The sequence below is a fragment of the Xylocopa sonorina genome, chromosome 6 (genome assembly GCF_050948175.1).
Source record: "Xylocopa sonorina isolate GNS202 chromosome 6, iyXylSono1_principal, whole genome shotgun sequence".
In the NCBI taxonomy this organism is placed as follows: Eukaryota; Metazoa; Arthropoda; class Insecta; order Hymenoptera; family Apidae; genus Xylocopa; species Xylocopa sonorina.
In genome coordinates, this window is record NC_135198.1 from 1,675,910 (window position 1) to 1,692,994 (window position 17,085).

Consider the following 17,085-nt stretch of genomic DNA (forward strand, 5'->3'; position numbering starts at 1 on the left):
AACGTATGTCATTGGACGTAGAGCGATATTGGAATGTGTGTCCTTTGCAAACTATCGTCCTTCATGGAAATGCTATACTGGCAAGAAAACCTCATAGTTAAACGTTAACGGATTTTCATGAAATTTGAAACAATGTACTTATTCTTATTCTATACATTGCATTTATTATCAGTACATATTTTTGATAACCAAATAATATATCTTCAATATATACCTTAAAGAAATTAAATACTTATATGTCTGAGAAAAAGAAATAATTGTATTCTATTAAAAAGTGAATCAATTATAATCAATACAATTATAATTGTATTGATATATATATATATATATATATATTCATTTACGTTTATCTTGTCATAGATCTTAAAAGTTGATAGTAGAATTAGCTTGTTTGCATTTTTTCGGTATTTTGTTAATTTCAATTTTTCGCAATGTTAGTTTCTCGCAAATTCACAACGAATTTTCTCATGGCGAAATTAATAAAAATGATCGATAAGCATAATAAGTAGATTGAAGAATATTTGTAAGTATTTAACAAACACTTATATACACTTATAAGATTATATAAGTAGTAAGTACGTATTGGATATAATAAGTTCAAAATTGATTGCATAGCCGTGCATATCCTTTGCTTAGATATGACCAATAAAGAATATATTTGTCTTACTCTTACAACATTGCACTTTATATCTCCCATATTAATAATGAAAAAAGAAGTTCAGACATATATACTTTTTTCTATATTTCAATTAATATTTCTCAATTTTTGGAACTGGAAACTAAGGATTCGATAAATGGCACTAGTTTTTATTTTTTTCACAATTCTTATATTTAGTATATTTAGTCATTACTAAAATTAGAGGAATCGTTGCAAATAAACTCGGACTGTGCTTTTAAATTAATATTTCAAAAAAGTGTCGTGGTTGTCTTAAACGATGTGAATCACAAGATAGCAATTATAAATAACATTAAAATGTATATTCTATATATTTATTTATAGTATATTTTAAATTATATCGAGATATTGCTGCCTTTAAATCCTTACAATATCGTAATTTTTAAGTACCGCAATCGACGAATTTGCAATAATATTGCAGAGATAAGTAATCGCGTATGTTTCAAATAGTAATACAACATAACGGAACAACCAAAATTCCTATGCTGATCGTAAAGGTATTTCGATTTCTAAATTATCGAAGAGAATTTAAAAAACAGCATAGAGATAATTACATCGACGGCAGCCTTGTAAATGGCTACGCTATGTATATATATGTACATTTACTAGCGTAAGCATTATATACTGTAAAATGTGAGTGCATAACTTAGCGTTGCGTAACCTTTAATAAGAGTTTTATAAGCTGGTTGCTCTATCACCAGTTTAATTTATTGTAAGATAAATTAAAAAGCTGTAAATAATGTAAAACTCTGCAATTGGTTTTGACATATTTTCTATTTTGTAAACTATAATACTTCGATGTTCTTCTCGCTGAGGTTTTTAAACTTTTAGTCAATGGACGAAATAATTCTTTTCTAGCGTTTCACGTAGGTGTTATATTTTAGCTTCAACAACATAAAAGTTGATATAATCTTTTTTAAATTATTATGTGGGCACATTATAAATATAATTAAAGGTTTTTCTTGTTGATTGATAGAATGTAATGTTCGATGAGTTTACGTCAAAAGTAGGCACTCTGCGATGAAAAATAATTTGCATAAAACAAAAGGAATGGGAATAGAACGTGTACGTAAATACGGCGGGTCTCCTATGCACAACACCTTCATATGTCAGTAACTTTAGAGAAATCTTGCTAATTTATATTATTCCATTTTACATATGTATAACTGTCAAGCATCTGGCTTGTGTTGATGTGACAGGATAATACAATCGTATAGCTGATAAATAGTAACTATATTTTAATATAGTCGTAACTTCTGCTGTTCGTTTTATTTACAGTAACAATATTATTATAAAATATTCTAAGAATTAATAAAATATATTTCCTTAATTAAAAGCTAGTATGTTTCAATCTGTTACAAAGCATATTTTATCGTTGCTTACGAATGTAATTAAAGTAATTTAAAAAATTAAAAGTGATATTTTTCAAATAATGATCAAAACATGTTTTTTAAAAGGCAACAGCATTCTGTACCATATAGTTTACTATGTTGTTTCTTCATTTCTTGCTCCTATTTAACAGAATATATATTTTTAAAATTGTTATTTATTTTTAATTAATTTAAAAAATATCAATCCGTGAAAAATATTTCCTTCTACTCTTATATTGTAAATAGTATTTAATTATTAACAACAAAATTTCATTTATATAAATACAGAAGAAAATTGATGAAAAACGTACACATTAGCAGTTATTAAGATATATATCTTCGGATTCTGAAAAATTCTTAATTAAAATTATGATTTTTTACGTAAAATCGTTATTATCCATGCCTATATTGTATTTGTTCTTCGATTCTTTCTTGTGACATTTATTGACAAAGTTAAATCGAATAAGTTTGGATCAGTAACCTAGTCGTGTTATACACATGCTACGCGCAGTCTTTTGTGTGGAACGCTTGGTCATGGCGCACGTGCATGAGAAATCAGCTGTTCGTAATGTTTGTAACGCCGTCTGGCGGATGACGCTACGAACATCAAACGAAAGACGACGAGATTCATTTTAGTGTCACGATTTTACTGTGTGGATGGATAAATTTTTAGTGTCGCATAATTGAAATGATACATCCCGTGATTCAATCGAATATGGTATACGTAATTGATGCCTGTGTGGTTCACGTCGATGAGTAACAGGACTCGATTACCTTGGCAATTATCGCGCTCTCTCAGGTGAGGTTAAGATCTTCTCTCAACAAAAAGCTCTCCACTTTTCCTATCTATAGTAAGAGATCGCTTCGAAGAAATCGAAATGCGTTAGAAAGTAACAAAGAACATATCGTTATACCTTTTTTATTTGGTGTACATCTGTATTAAATTTGATAGTTAAGAACCCATATTTTTTAGCGGATTCTATTTGGATTTAGATGTAGAATTTTTTAGTAAGTTCTATATTACATAGGAGGAATATTATCAAATAGGATAAATGTTATTTTCAAAAAATTCGATTTAAAATTAAAACAAAAATTAGCTTCTTTTCAAGTTTCTCTTAAAGCTTGTTTAATATTTTTAAAATGGTTCGTTTTTTATGTGATTATTCGATTTTAGGTTGAGAAACACTACACAATTCTATCTTACATGACGACGACAACGACGACGACGGATATCCGGCAGAATTGTTCTTTTGTTTAATTGGTGAGTTCGATTTACATGTTCATATTATTGTTTAATGATTAATACTATTATCAGTAATAAACATAACGTAACGTTCCATGTTGTTACCATTTTCTCATATTCCAACATATATTATTATTCCAACATTGAAAAATATTAACATCTTATTATATAAATAGTAATTTTATACGAAACTCTTTATAACTGTTTTAAAAAATTAAATTTTTTAAAACTGATATTCGTCAAATAAAATATTTAATTTTGAATGAAAGTTTTCAAGTTGAGGATAAATTTTAACTTTATGATTGTTATATAATGTCGCAATAATATGAGAAACCTGCTGATGGATAACTAAATAATTAATATTAACAGTACGTATTATGAATATTATTTGTTTCTCAAATAGAACGTAGAAATAGAAACATATATAAATATTGATACCCGGTATAGATAATAATTTTACTTCTTTTACTTTTTTACCTGTACTTGAAATAATTTATAATGCAGTTTATTATATCTATCGTTGTGTAGGTTGCGAATATTCATAATTGATCGGTTTACTTTCTAAAAATAATGAAACTTGATAGTTTTTGGCTTTCGAAATTATAATTAAAATTAATTATACAAACATTCATAAATTCGTTCACGTGCGAATTATCATGAATTAGAATTAAATTATACAGGGGGTTAAATGCTGAAAATGTAGTATAAAGAAAAGATGCATATAATGCTTATTATGTCGCATGTACATATGCATGTACATACATATGTACGTGAACGTAATGCGAAACAAGAGCGTTGGTGCGCAAACGAGGAATCATTGAAAATACCCATTATTTATTTCCAATGGGGCGATTAGGTTTCCTCTTGGCAGGTGCGATTGGATTAGCTCGCTTTCTCGTGTAAACATAACCGAACATAATCCGCCTCGGTAGTAGACCAACACTTTCTTTACTCGAAACAGTGTGGCGTTACCGTGAACACAAGTAGAAGGTGCCAAGTAGTCTGCTGTTGCTGTCGAATGCTTTTTAACTTCGCGTGGCATTAAACAACATGAACGCATGGCTGCCAGATCCGCGAATGTGGCTGACATTCGACTCGGATTCGAGCTGGGTAAATAATTCTCGAAGTCGCTTTTAAACGGATGAGGTAACTGTGTACGCGTGTCCAATTAACACCATTACGCGACAAAGTAACCGAAATAACTAATATTTATCAGGGTTACGTAGCAATCGTTCCAGAATTCATCCACTCGAATAGGATGAACGTTGTATATAACGTATTTGTTGGAACGAAATTTTCTTAATGTCATTTTATACTGTTGTAATAGATTATCGTACATACACTTAAAAATCTTTTCACGCAAATGATTCGTGAGAAATTTTTGCGTGCATACCATAAAATGGTGATAATTGTTCAATTTAAAGAAATTATTGAACAATTTACGTTTCTAACTCGGAGTGATCAATCTGATGCGGAGTATTACAATAAAATTTTAATTTTTTAAAAACTGAATGGGAATAAAATTGTAAAATGTTATTTGTATATTATCAAGATGTGTTTTGAGACATTGCACATCTTTTACATGTGCCATTTTATATACTCTAATATACTCTTATATAATTTGATATTGTAAAATTGTCCGAAAATTAAGGATGATAATTATACAGTATAAGAAAGTGTAGACGTTAAATATGCGATTTCTATCACGTTGTATGTTATGTTTCATTAACGTAGATTGATGTGCTTACGTAGGCTCGTAGATAAATAGCTTGCGATACATTTGCTTTACATGCGTGGACGACCCTTTCCGGACTGGACCTTGTGTGCGTCCAGTCGATTTACGAAACCGCGAAGAATGTTGAAGTGCAATCATGACTTGGCACCGAATGCTGTAGTACATACGGTCTCGATTCATCTCCCGTTATCTGGAAACACCACGTTCTGCTTATTTATATTTATGTATTTGAAACGACGACCAACCGAGCAATATAAATTGACGTTGGTTACGTGACCGAGTTTCGCATTTGATTCGCTGACATTCATTGTAACCTTGTGTTACATTTTTCCCTTTCTGTTGCTCACGTTTCTCGATCTTCATGGAAAATTATTGAGATATTTGGAACTAAACGAATGAACTACGAATGAAACAGTTTCGTAATGGTTGATAGTTTTTAACAAGAATTCTTAAGTATAGGATGCTTTGAATTGTGATTGGTTGAATTATGTATAGGAGCGAGGTACTTTTTTAGAGCAAAATTTATTTTAACGTTAAATTCCATTTACGCGATTATAGAACTTTTGTACGGTAAATTTGAAGGTCATGTGGTCGCATAATTCTAACGTACAGTATCAAAGAAATTTTATTTTATTTCTTTCGATAGTATTCGATAAATATTTGCTCAAGTAAAGTTAGATTTCTTGAATTAATGAAATATTTGATTAATTCATTGAAGAAATTTGTACAAGTATTCATTTCAAGTCGGATGCCAGTTTTACGAAATTATGATTTCGTTAAATAAACGATTTGAACAATTTTTCAAACGATTGCAGAAATAAAGGTTTGCGTGCACAGTTCTTCGATAAGACGAAACCTTGTCTTGGAGTGTCCACCTATGTATCGTTATCATCTCTTTCCTCTTCATCGATAAAGCGTGATATTCCATACAATCGCGGAGAAGTTTCCCTTTTAGTCGTACAAGTTTTACTTTGATCTCCATGTTGTTTATGTTCAGTCATTCTCCCTAATTATAAATTCGTCCAAGTAAATTCAGTCTATTAATATTATAAAATACGACTTAATTTCTTCGAAATAAATTTTTCCGGTACTATCGATTGAGAGGAAACATTTCTCACTTGAATTAAGTAGAATTTCTTTGATACTTGCAATTGTTCAGCATTCGATTTTCAACTAATTCATTTGTTTATTCTCGTAGCACGAAAAGGAAGATGTCACCGAATCCTTTCTACTCTTTGTTTTCTAAATCCGTTAACGTTTTCCCACGTTTTACTTCTCTGTTATTCCGATCAATTTCCAATAACGTAAAGGAGCAAATAAGGCAGTTCTATCGAATCGTTTTCGTAGTCTATCGAATCTTTCTTGAATAATTGTTTTCGTATTGCCAGTCAGGTGTCTGTATTCTGAGAAGAAAAGTTGTTGTACAATACGTAACGTAAAAATATAAGATATATCCGACGATGTTTTATGGAGTATCATTGAGCATCATACATTTATTGTTCCGAAATGTTGAAATATTTCCAATACTTACTGTGGCACACAGATGCGCAGTGTCGTGAACGCCACATGAAGTCTAAAAATTTTCTTTGGAGACTATCTAATTAGTAATAAAAATTAATTTTATAGACTAAATTATATATCGTCGCGCTTACTATGTGCATAATATACAGAGTGATCCGTAACTGATGGTACAACCGAAAGGGGAATGATTCTAGATGAAAAAATAAGTCGGAAATATAGAATAACAATTTTTCATTTGAGGCTTCGTTTTCAAGAAAATCGACTTTGAATTTTCGTCGGGTACGGGTGCACTTGATCATGTCTGGATATAGCGGATTTCACTGTAGATCATTGTTTCGATTGATGTTACGTTGATAAACACTTCCAATATCACAGAAATGTTTTCCTAGCTGTGAGAGATTTTCTAAACCCACATTATCAAGGTTGGATTGGTCATGCTGGAACAATAGCTTCGCCATCATGCTCTCTTGAGTTTAACTTCGCTTGACTTTTATTTATGGAGTCATATTAAATCAATTGTCTATTTCAAAGAAATCATAAGTTGCGAACGATTGAAAGAAAAGCTTATTGCAGCCTTTCATACATTAAAACAACCGAATACTTTAGAAAGCGTTCATGGAAATTTAATTTGAAGAACAGAATGATGTTTTTGGCAGGATGGGCAACATTTTCAGCAATTTCTGTAAGAATAAACTTTGTTTAAAACATTCTATTTCATTACCTGTTCGTAATTTACGTGTACCATCGAGACAGCGATTTACAGTGAGATCCATTACAACGAGACGTGAACAAGTGCACCTGTACCCGGCGAAAATTCAAATTCGATTTTCTCGAAAACAAAGCCTCAAATGAAAAATTGTTATTCTATATTTTCGACTTATTTTTTTATGTAGATTCACCCTCCTTTCGGTTATATCACCTGTTACGGATCACCCTGTATACCACAGTTTCCCAAACTATCTTTTCCAAATACTATCTGTTTTATCATTAAAAATTGAAAATCGTTTCTTTTATAGGCATGACAGAAAAATTGAAATAAATTTTTATTTTCTTTATCTAATATATCTGTGTTATCATTAATTATAACTGAAATCTTAAATTTACTTTAGTTTTCCTAAAAAAATTTCGAGCTTGAAAAGTGTTCCGCGATAAGAAAATTTGAGAAATACTGGTATGTACAATTATGTATAAATGGAGACTTTCATCCGAAATAGTAATACATGAGAGAGAGAGAGAGAGAGAGAGAGAGAGAGAGAGAGAGAGAGAGAGAGAGAGAGAGAGAGAGAGAGAGAGAGAGACCTCCATTTATATGGTTTTTAAAAGTTCTTTGCAAACTGAGTAAAGCGTTCTTCAGTTGCACTTCTTATCGAAGGAAATAGCTTTTCACCTCGATGAGGAACTTAATCGCTCCTATAGGTTTTTAGTACCATTTAATTCCAGTTTAGTGTTCCTTATAGCGTGGTCAGTCAGTACTTACCAAATTTTCGTTTATTTGTATGAAACTAATTTTTCATAATTTTAATTTGGCCATGTCGGTCTAATTGTTTCACTTTTCACAGATTGACCGCGATGTGTGGCAAATTTATATTATAAAATAAAATCGGGAAATCCATCAAAGTGTAGATCTTTGATGGTGTTAGTCTAGCTCGGTTGACCGATTCGATAAGGTTGGGTTAGGTTTAATCAACAGGTCGATCGCAAGGAGGATGATCGTGCATCATTGAAAAGAGCCACTTCTAATTTTAGACGAGCCCATAAATCGCGACGTATTCCATCGCTCCCACCCGATGCGTTTTACACCGCCGAGCAGCGAACGATCGCAAAGGATGATTCGTTCACGTAGATCGCCCACATGCGTCAGGTCTCTTAATTGTTCTCGGTTCTCGGTGCGCAAAGAATGGTCAAGCCTGGCCAAGTTCTCCGTCGGTAGTGTTCGCTCGAAACCTACTTTTTTCGTCGTTTGCGTTCGTTTGTGTTCCTTCACGATTATCCTACGTTCTGTTTCGCTACGTTTTACGATAGCAATCGAATCTGCGGTGGTATCGATTGACCCACGTTTCTGTGCCCGCGACTGTATTTTCCCCGCTCTACTTTGCCACGTTTCACCAAAACTTAGAATTGGAACCTTCGTGTGATTTTCAAAAGCAATTTGAATCTGTTGTGGAAAAGTATTGCCTCTTGCATACTTTTAACTAATCTAATTACTTTCGTTTTCGTATGCTTTTATGTGATGTTGAATACTTGCGTATTTTTTGTCCTAAACGAATCGTATAGATTGTTCGCGAGTGAGTTCAAGTTTTCGAAAGATAAGAATATTTCACTGGGATGTAATAATATCGCTTTCTAGATAATAATCGCTTTCTAGCTTCTAGATAAATATTGCTATCATTTCTAGCAAGTTATCGATTATAATAATTGGTCATTATACATGATAGTGTATGTATTTTTTGAAAGATTTTTCTGCGGAGACGCGCGGCAGACCCGCGCAACACAATACCAGCGATAAATACGAGCGTGATAAATTTCCTACTCGGTCCACCTTCCTCTATATACCTTCCCTCGTAATTGGACAAATTAATTTCCACAAGGTCTCAATTATGTTCCAGCAGTCGTAAATCAACCGTAGCATAACACACCGTAATCATCCTCTCATATTCCCGCAGCTGTGTTCTGCCTCGTAGAGGTTAATAAATCGCGGCGCGACGGGGAATAATTCAACGGGCGTTCAATTGTCGTCATGGTTCGTTTGAGACGCAGGTGTTTGGAAGTCATCCGCGTGTTGGGGATTTACTTTGCCGCGGAACGTTTTATGAGATCGGGAGCGTTACTCTTTATGAAGTAATCGGAGGATCGTACCGCGGTTAATAGTTCACCGAAAATACTTGTACATGAAATCGCGACCGATCGTTCTGTTGTCGAGAAGATTTTATCGGTGAAAGACGCATCGCGCACACGGCAAGAAGTTACTTTTAAGACCCTTCGATGGCGGTTTACGACGTTTCACAGAAAGCCACGAACAAAATAATGTCGATAAGTCGTGATTATCTATAGTGAAAATTGTTTCGTCGTATCGTGTTTTTGTTCGTAACTTGACGAGTGCGTTAGGTTCGTAGAAGATAAGTAGTTAATGGACGTACATGGTTCGTACGTTTTTTAATTTTTCATTGTTTAATCTCGTGTCCTGAGAAGGAATTTTATTTGATTCATTTGAACTTTTAATGGAAGAAATTATGGGATTCGAAAATTTTGAAATAAGAACATTCATTCTATTATCGAATATTATATCTAGTTGAAAGCTATTTAGTGCTAAATTAAAAAGTAACTGCTTGGACCAAGTTGAACTAAATGGACTTGAGGAAAATTAAATTATTCGAATTAAGTAAAATTTTCTTCGGTATGCAGATTTTCGATACAGGACGACGTTACGCGTTATCGTTTACGTTAACCAATGGAGTCAGACACGGTAACTTGGCGAACTCGGACATGTTACAGACTATCGTTAGTTTTTCACGAACCTCTACATATTTGATTGTTTTCTTTGAAAGTAAGCGGCTTTCCATAATAGCTGTAGCCACTGTGTCACTGAATCAGTGGTAATCGAATTCATAGCCACGGAATACTAAGTGCAGATAATTGTCCTTGGGACGTGGTTCGAGTCAGTGGAAGACTATGGTATTCGTTATTGTAATAACGTGCGTAAATTTCCATAATGCGCGCGTGTGTTTTATGTAAAGCATTTTTCATTACGTTGACCACCCTGCGATTCGTTGTAAGAAATAACAGTTTCATGAATTGAAAAATATTAATATCAATCGTGAAGCATTCTTCGTTTTGCATGCATGTCATTTTAAACGATGCATCTGCGATGGTAAAATAAAGAAAAGTTTGATATTTACGAAAATAAAAAACACGTAGGTGAGACATGGTCAATATAATGGTAGGATAAAAGTCAGTAACTTTGTCGAAACTAATAATATTTTAACCGGTAACTGTGAATTTTTGCCGTCAAAGAATTACTTTGATTTCTGGGTCTTTACGCGTTGTAAACGAAAATGTTGCTTTTTTGTGTTCGTCTTTAGTTTTTACACATTGAAACAAATATAATAAAATACTGCAATAAATGGTCAAATTTAAATTCATCAAGTAATATATACATTCGAAGGATCACTTTTTTAACACGTGTACGTTAAATCAAAGTAGAACGTGAAAAAGCAATTACAGCGGTCAAGTAACAATTGGAGATTAGAGAGACTCTTTGAAGTGTGATTGATTATCAGATGATACATAAATTGCAGGATTATCCAAGGGATAAATCTGACAACATCGTGCACCTTATACACTTCTTTTTTTACTCCCTCGCCATCTATTTTTTTTTCTGTTATATATAAATATTTTATTAATTCACTAGAATTTGAATCTTTTGATAAATATATTAGAAATATATAGAAAAACATTGAGAAATTCGATATAACAATAATTAAAATCAAAAGTAAATTAAAATTAGTAATAAATTGATTTCTCTTGAGCATTCTCACTATGTCATTTGTTTTGATAACAGTTCGCGGTAAAAATGATTTTTATCTTGCTGCTATCAGTTGAAAGTGGGCGGAGTAACAGGATAATCTGAGATGAGCATCGTGTATCGGCGGATAACTTTATTTGATCCTCTATTGTTAGCGATATATAAAACAGATGCATTTGTAATTAGAAGGAATTGTTTATTTTTCAGATGCGAGATAAATTATTCTCCTTTGCCTTTTGTACGTGTAATCGTTTTATTTGCGAGTTTGATTGTTTAATGAAAAATTAGAATTATAGAATTGGAAGTATTAAAATTGAAAAGAACGTGCAAAATTGTTGAAATGTTGGAGCGGTGTTATTTTTATACAAATAAATATTTGCATTGAAATTGTCACGGACTCTACAGTACTAATCTTTATCTTTATAACCACGCTCAGTTAGTCATTATATCACTTTTTTTTAATGATGTACACGTTTTTCGCATTGAATTCCGCGTTCGAGTTATCGGTATGTTAAAAGTATTCGTCCATGTTTGAATAACATCATTGAATACTTGGTCATTTTCAACACAAATAAATTATACTATTATTCGAAAAGGAGAATTTTTAATTAAACTAAAATATGTATTTGTATAGCTTCTAAACCGTATTAACGATCAACTTACATACGCATAAATAATACAAAAATTTATTTTTAAGAGTAAGAAATTATCGCACATCTGTAACTCTTTCGTAATAAACCAGAGAAGACGAAACCTCATCGTTCGACTTGCTAATCGTTCATCCGCGAAGTGTTCGTTACCCAACAGTGTGAAATGTTCTTAGAATTGAAACGCAACCCACGCGAACTGGTAAGAATATACAGTGCCGTTCTTATTATCTGTGATGTCAGTTCCGCACGATTATTCAATGTAAGAAGGTTTCGCGCTCGAAATTCACGCGTGATTGACAAAGGGTGCTCTCGATGGGCTGTTGACCGGTAACGAGCATCGATTCTTCCACGTACGTCTGAAGGAAAGTGAAAATGTCGCATCTCCGAGTGAAAAGTAAATCACCGGCAAGCACAGCCTCGAAACAGCTCTCATCCCATGGAGAGTATCGCAGGATTCAATTTACTTTGTTGAAGGGTCATTTGGAGCACCGTTTGCACGAGGTAATGGAACTTGTAAGGAAAAAAGCTTGAACGACGTTCGATAAAAATCACTTGTCGTGGTCTACTTTCGTATTTTCCACTACCTCAGGGAGTGGTAACAAAGTAAACTTGTAAATTTGTTGAACCCGAGAAACCGATAGAGTTTTGTTCAACAGGTTTTATTAGTTAATTCTACCTGTCGTTCTCTTATGATCTTTTTGAAAGGAAATGATCTTTAAGTTTATTTTAATGACGCCATTTGGAAACATTAATATTTGAAGTTACTATAAATCTAAATTTTGTATTTTACTCAATATTTATTTCAATATGATTGCTCTTTGTACCATCGCCATGGAAAACATATGCCATTGACAAGTTTCGAGATCAATCGAACGTAGAATTTGATAAATCTTTGATTCGTTTTTAATTCTCCGCACGACTTAATTTCTCGTTTTCTGTGAGTAAGCTTTAATGATAGCTTAGTTGTATTTTCAAAATTGCCCGATTTAGCTTACTGTACCTCGTGAAAGATAGCAATGGAGAATTAGCTTTCTCTCGAAATAACCGACTTTATTATCATGAAACAAGCCACCCTGAAACGTATAGATTTTTTGTGCGCGGACGACGTGGCCAGAAATACATTTTGCCCTCCTTGCCCTCCCTCTGCCCTGTTGGCTAGCTTTCTAATATTTATCTAATTAGTACCTGAAATCGCGAGAACCTTCCGATTCGATTTAAACCATCTTCATTTGCGACTCGCTCGTTTCACTTGAATTTTGGTTTGTCAGTGATGTCTTGAAGCAGAGATCAAAAAGTGCTTCCGTTGTAAGTTACTTATTGGAATTATACTCAATAAAGAAGGAAAGTTATTAAATAAAATTTATTCATGTTACGTGGAAGCAATATAGGGTTAACAACAAATTTTGAAAACTATAGTGACAAATCGAAGTTTATTTTAAGATTTTTAAATGGTACTATGTTCCTTATTATAAGATGTACAATAACACTTTTACCTAAAAAATATTATGTCTACGCCAAGTGGAAGTACTTAAAAGTGACGATAATTGTCTCACTGTTGAGCATATCTCATCGGCTTTTACGCCTATAATTGTGTTTTTAAATACTTGTAGCATATTGTCGTGTGGCATATCCTGCAACACTGTAAATTCTTTAAATTTCTCATTAAATTTTATTTATTTTCAAATTAGTTGATATTTATCCAACTGCTTTCCACTAGCAGACTTTGAACTTTTTTGGTTTTTCAATTTAATTTTTCGACCAGAAAGCGGCCTCCTGTATGGCTAAAATAATTTTAGCCCTTGTCGGGCTAAAAACATTTCTCAGCACAGTTATCCTTAAAGCGGTTCGAATATTTAGGTCTGTTGTCGTGTTATAAAAACGGATTCTACTGCTAAATTGCTAAATCTTAGTGAAAATGAAATATTATTGCCGTAGCATCCCTGGTATGCGCTCGTGGCATCCAGTTTGAGAACTCCTACTCTATCAACCATTGTTAACTGTTTAGCTTGAAACAGCGCCGATTGCGTTCATTTTTATATATACGTGTTGTTTAGGAAACAGTCTCGGGCAACTTTTTCTAATAAGTTAATTAAAATATTTACCCGACAATGAAGATGGCGGGTCTCTCGGCGAAAGTAAATAATTACTAAAAATGCCTACTAACGAAACTGTTTTCGTGCTTATATGTTGTTCGTTACAGATAGACAACGTACATAAATCGTTACAGCGAACAAGTTCCGATTTTTAGATTCGTACAGTATTTCTTTTAGCTTTCGTCTGCATTCCTTTTAGTTTTCACGTAAATTAAATTACACATAATAATAACGAACAGGTTTGACTAAACATGGATTTTTGCACACAACATGTTACTGTTGATACGATTGACAAAGCAGAATTCGATCGATACTCGATGCTGCAGGCAGGTATTTTGTGACCTAGAAAAGCGATCTTTACAATAGAAGCTTTTGTACGAGAGTTTATGTCCCGTTGGAGCCTTGAAAATTCTGCCTCGTAATGATTCGAGCTTCACTGCATCGTATTTGTCTTCAATTTATCTCCAGATAATAAGTCTGTAACCAGCATGAAGTTACTTTCTTAAATTATTGTCTACAAATTTTACTATCTAGATATTCGAGTGCTCGAAATATTCGAATTCGTTTTTAAAATTCGGACCGAGTACGTCCGAGATTATCTCGGCTTTTCAAAACCTCGTCAAAGGAAGATGTCGTATCTGATTTGGCTGAAATTTTGAAGATCGTCTTATTTTATAAACGTGGCGCATTTACTTTAGTTCATATTTACTTATATTACATGTGACAGAAAATGTGTTTCGTTCGTTAAATAAACAAATATGCAAATAATAGTGCAAATAATAGTGTGCCGAGTTTCATTTTAATTAGAAAAAATCCTCAAAATTATCCTCGCGATAACTACTGATAAAGTGTCATTCAGCAGAAAAAAGAAAGTTGAGCAAATTTTACCGTTCTTTTGGCCTGCATAATTTTCAATTTCCGCGTCGTAGAAAGAAAGTCACATGGCACTTATGGCATTGAGATAGGGTGCCTTTCTACGTGGCAACGATATGATGCTTTCGTCGCCATCTTCATTCATCGTGGAGCTGTCTGGAATTTACCACCGTAGGACTAGCGCGATCAATTACGCTTCTAAAACAGCATTGTTGCCATTCTTATCCGTTCTCGCGTATGCGGTTTCTCCGACCAACGTTCAGAAGAGTGCTGCAACTCAGCACTCTTCACAATTTCAAGCGAGGTTACTTATCTCTTCGATGTTCGGATTTTGTACGTATGTACGAGTTTCTTACTATTTCTATAAACGGAACAAAATGCGACAAAAAATCGCAGTCTTCGATTTTACTGTATCAGTTCATCTTTAATTGACTGTTACGACATTAGTGTCACTAGATTGTTGCGTATGTATGTATAATACATCATAGCCCTTTATTTTTAAGTAGTTTTTTCAATGAACAGATGAAGTACCATCTGAAGTAGCAAAAACATCGCTTGAACAATTTTTCGGCTGATAACAAGCGATTCCGGCTCATACTTACACCGCATGTCCGTATTTAAGAGAGCAATACCTATTTATAGGTTTATTTGTTATGAGTTGGCAATAATCTTCGTCAATTATTATCGTTGTCACTAGACTTAGCTCATTGCCAATTTGTTCGTTACAAGCATTTTCTCTAGTTTGTCAAAGGGTTGTTCTATGGACTGTAAACTGTAAGATTATTTAAATTGTTATCGATGGATTTTACAGTTACTGACTGTGTGTTATAAGTTAGTTTAGATTAGCAATTTCTGCACAGAAATGGTAATACGAGGATTGAACGTCTGTCAAATGATTGCTGTTGTACTCGATGAATTCGTTATTAGTTGTATGTTTTTTCTTATATGTACATATATAAGTAAAATTCGGTGTTTATCTATTATAATTATAACTATATGGTTCTATAAAAAATTAATTCGACCTTCGCGTCAATTTTGTACGTGCATTCGTACAAATGATGGTCTTCACGGTATCACGCTACTTTTGCTCGATACGTTATTTTATGCACTAATTGATCAAACAATCAAGTGTTAGACGCTTAGCCTTGTGTGTGGGAAAATTGGTACGCGGCCAATCTTCTTTCTTCGTTTCTTTCTTTTTTCTTTATTCATTTGTACAACACGAACAGTTATGTACTTTTATGAAACAGAAGAATGTATTTTGGTCTCTAACTTTTCCTTTAAATGACAAAAACTGTATTAGAGAGCGAAAACTTAGAAAGAAAAATAAAAAAAAACTGTAGTAGAATTGGATAAAATAATAAAAAGTCACTGAACTGCAAATTTACTCACACTTGTTTGACTAAGTCAAAACCGAAGAAAGTAACTTTTTCTATAATATTACACTCTTAGGAGATAGTTCCCCTCTCACGTACGTTTACGTTCAGACGTAATAACTCGCCAACTCAGTTACTCAATCGCCTCGTTGGACAGTCTTTCGTTAACTGTCTAATTCGTTTTCAAACCGTGTATGTAGTTCATTTTCAATTATCCCCGGTAGGTGGGAGATCGATTAACTAACGACGCAAGTGCTTACACTTGTATATTTGTTGCTGGCTCGCAACGCAAATATCGCATATTCACTTCTAGTATCTTTAAGAAGTATAAATGTATTGGTTCAATTATATGTAGCTCGATCAAAATGAGCTCTCTTATAAATATCCGACTCTAGTCGATTTGTATTTAGGAATAGTGTGTATAAATCGCACTAAATTAGGTAAATTAATGAGGTCGAATGAGGAGAGTCTCTAATCTGGGAGTAATTATTTATCTAAAAACTTATCAATACACATATATATATATATATAGTTTTTTTTAAAATTTAAGTAAAGTGCTTATATCTGTCAGATATAGATGTTATTATTTGTATTAATCGAATTTCTTTGTAAATTAAATTGAAAAGATTAAGTATTTTCTATATTGAGCTTATAATAAAACAAAGCTTTTTCTTTCTTTTTAACGAGTATGGATATATTTTCATACATTTTTCAGCATTATCGATATGTACAGCATTTGCAATTTCGCAGTAATATTGCATCTTTGAAAAATAAATAAACATATGTTTACGCGACGTAAAGGAACATCCGAAAACAGCTTGCACGATATAAGAACGCAAATTTGACGAGAAATCAGCCAGCACGATCATGGTAACGAAAGTAATCCAGTGTAGCAGTGTTTCAAATGTTCAGTTATTTCTAACCAACCAAACGCATCTACGTGGTTCGAAATTCTCTACACTCCACGTAATTCTCACAGTCCCAAATAACCACTCGGAAATAGATTAAATCGAGAGTCAGATTAAT

General features: G+C 33.1%; 1 protein-coding gene across 2 annotated transcripts in view; it reads left to right on the forward strand.

Moving 5' to 3' along the window:
- The first annotated feature begins 2,647 nt into the window (after positions 1–2,647).
- Positions 2,648–17,085, forward strand: part of Arms (Ankyrin repeat-rich membrane spanning) — a 41,280-nt gene continuing 26,842 nt past the window's right edge. The window contains exons 1-2 of one of the 2 annotated variants that reach the window (XM_076896276.1): positions 2,648–2,845; positions 3,221–3,307. Coding sequence is in view for 1 of the 2 variants with exons in the window: in XM_076896273.1 (XP_076752388.1) it covers positions 12,090–12,218 (129 nt within the window). In the remaining variant the exon portion in view is untranslated. Of the gene's footprint in view, positions 2,846–3,220; positions 3,308–12,062; positions 12,219–17,085 lie in introns of those variants that run through there. The other variant, XM_076896273.1, reaches the window with a different exon arrangement.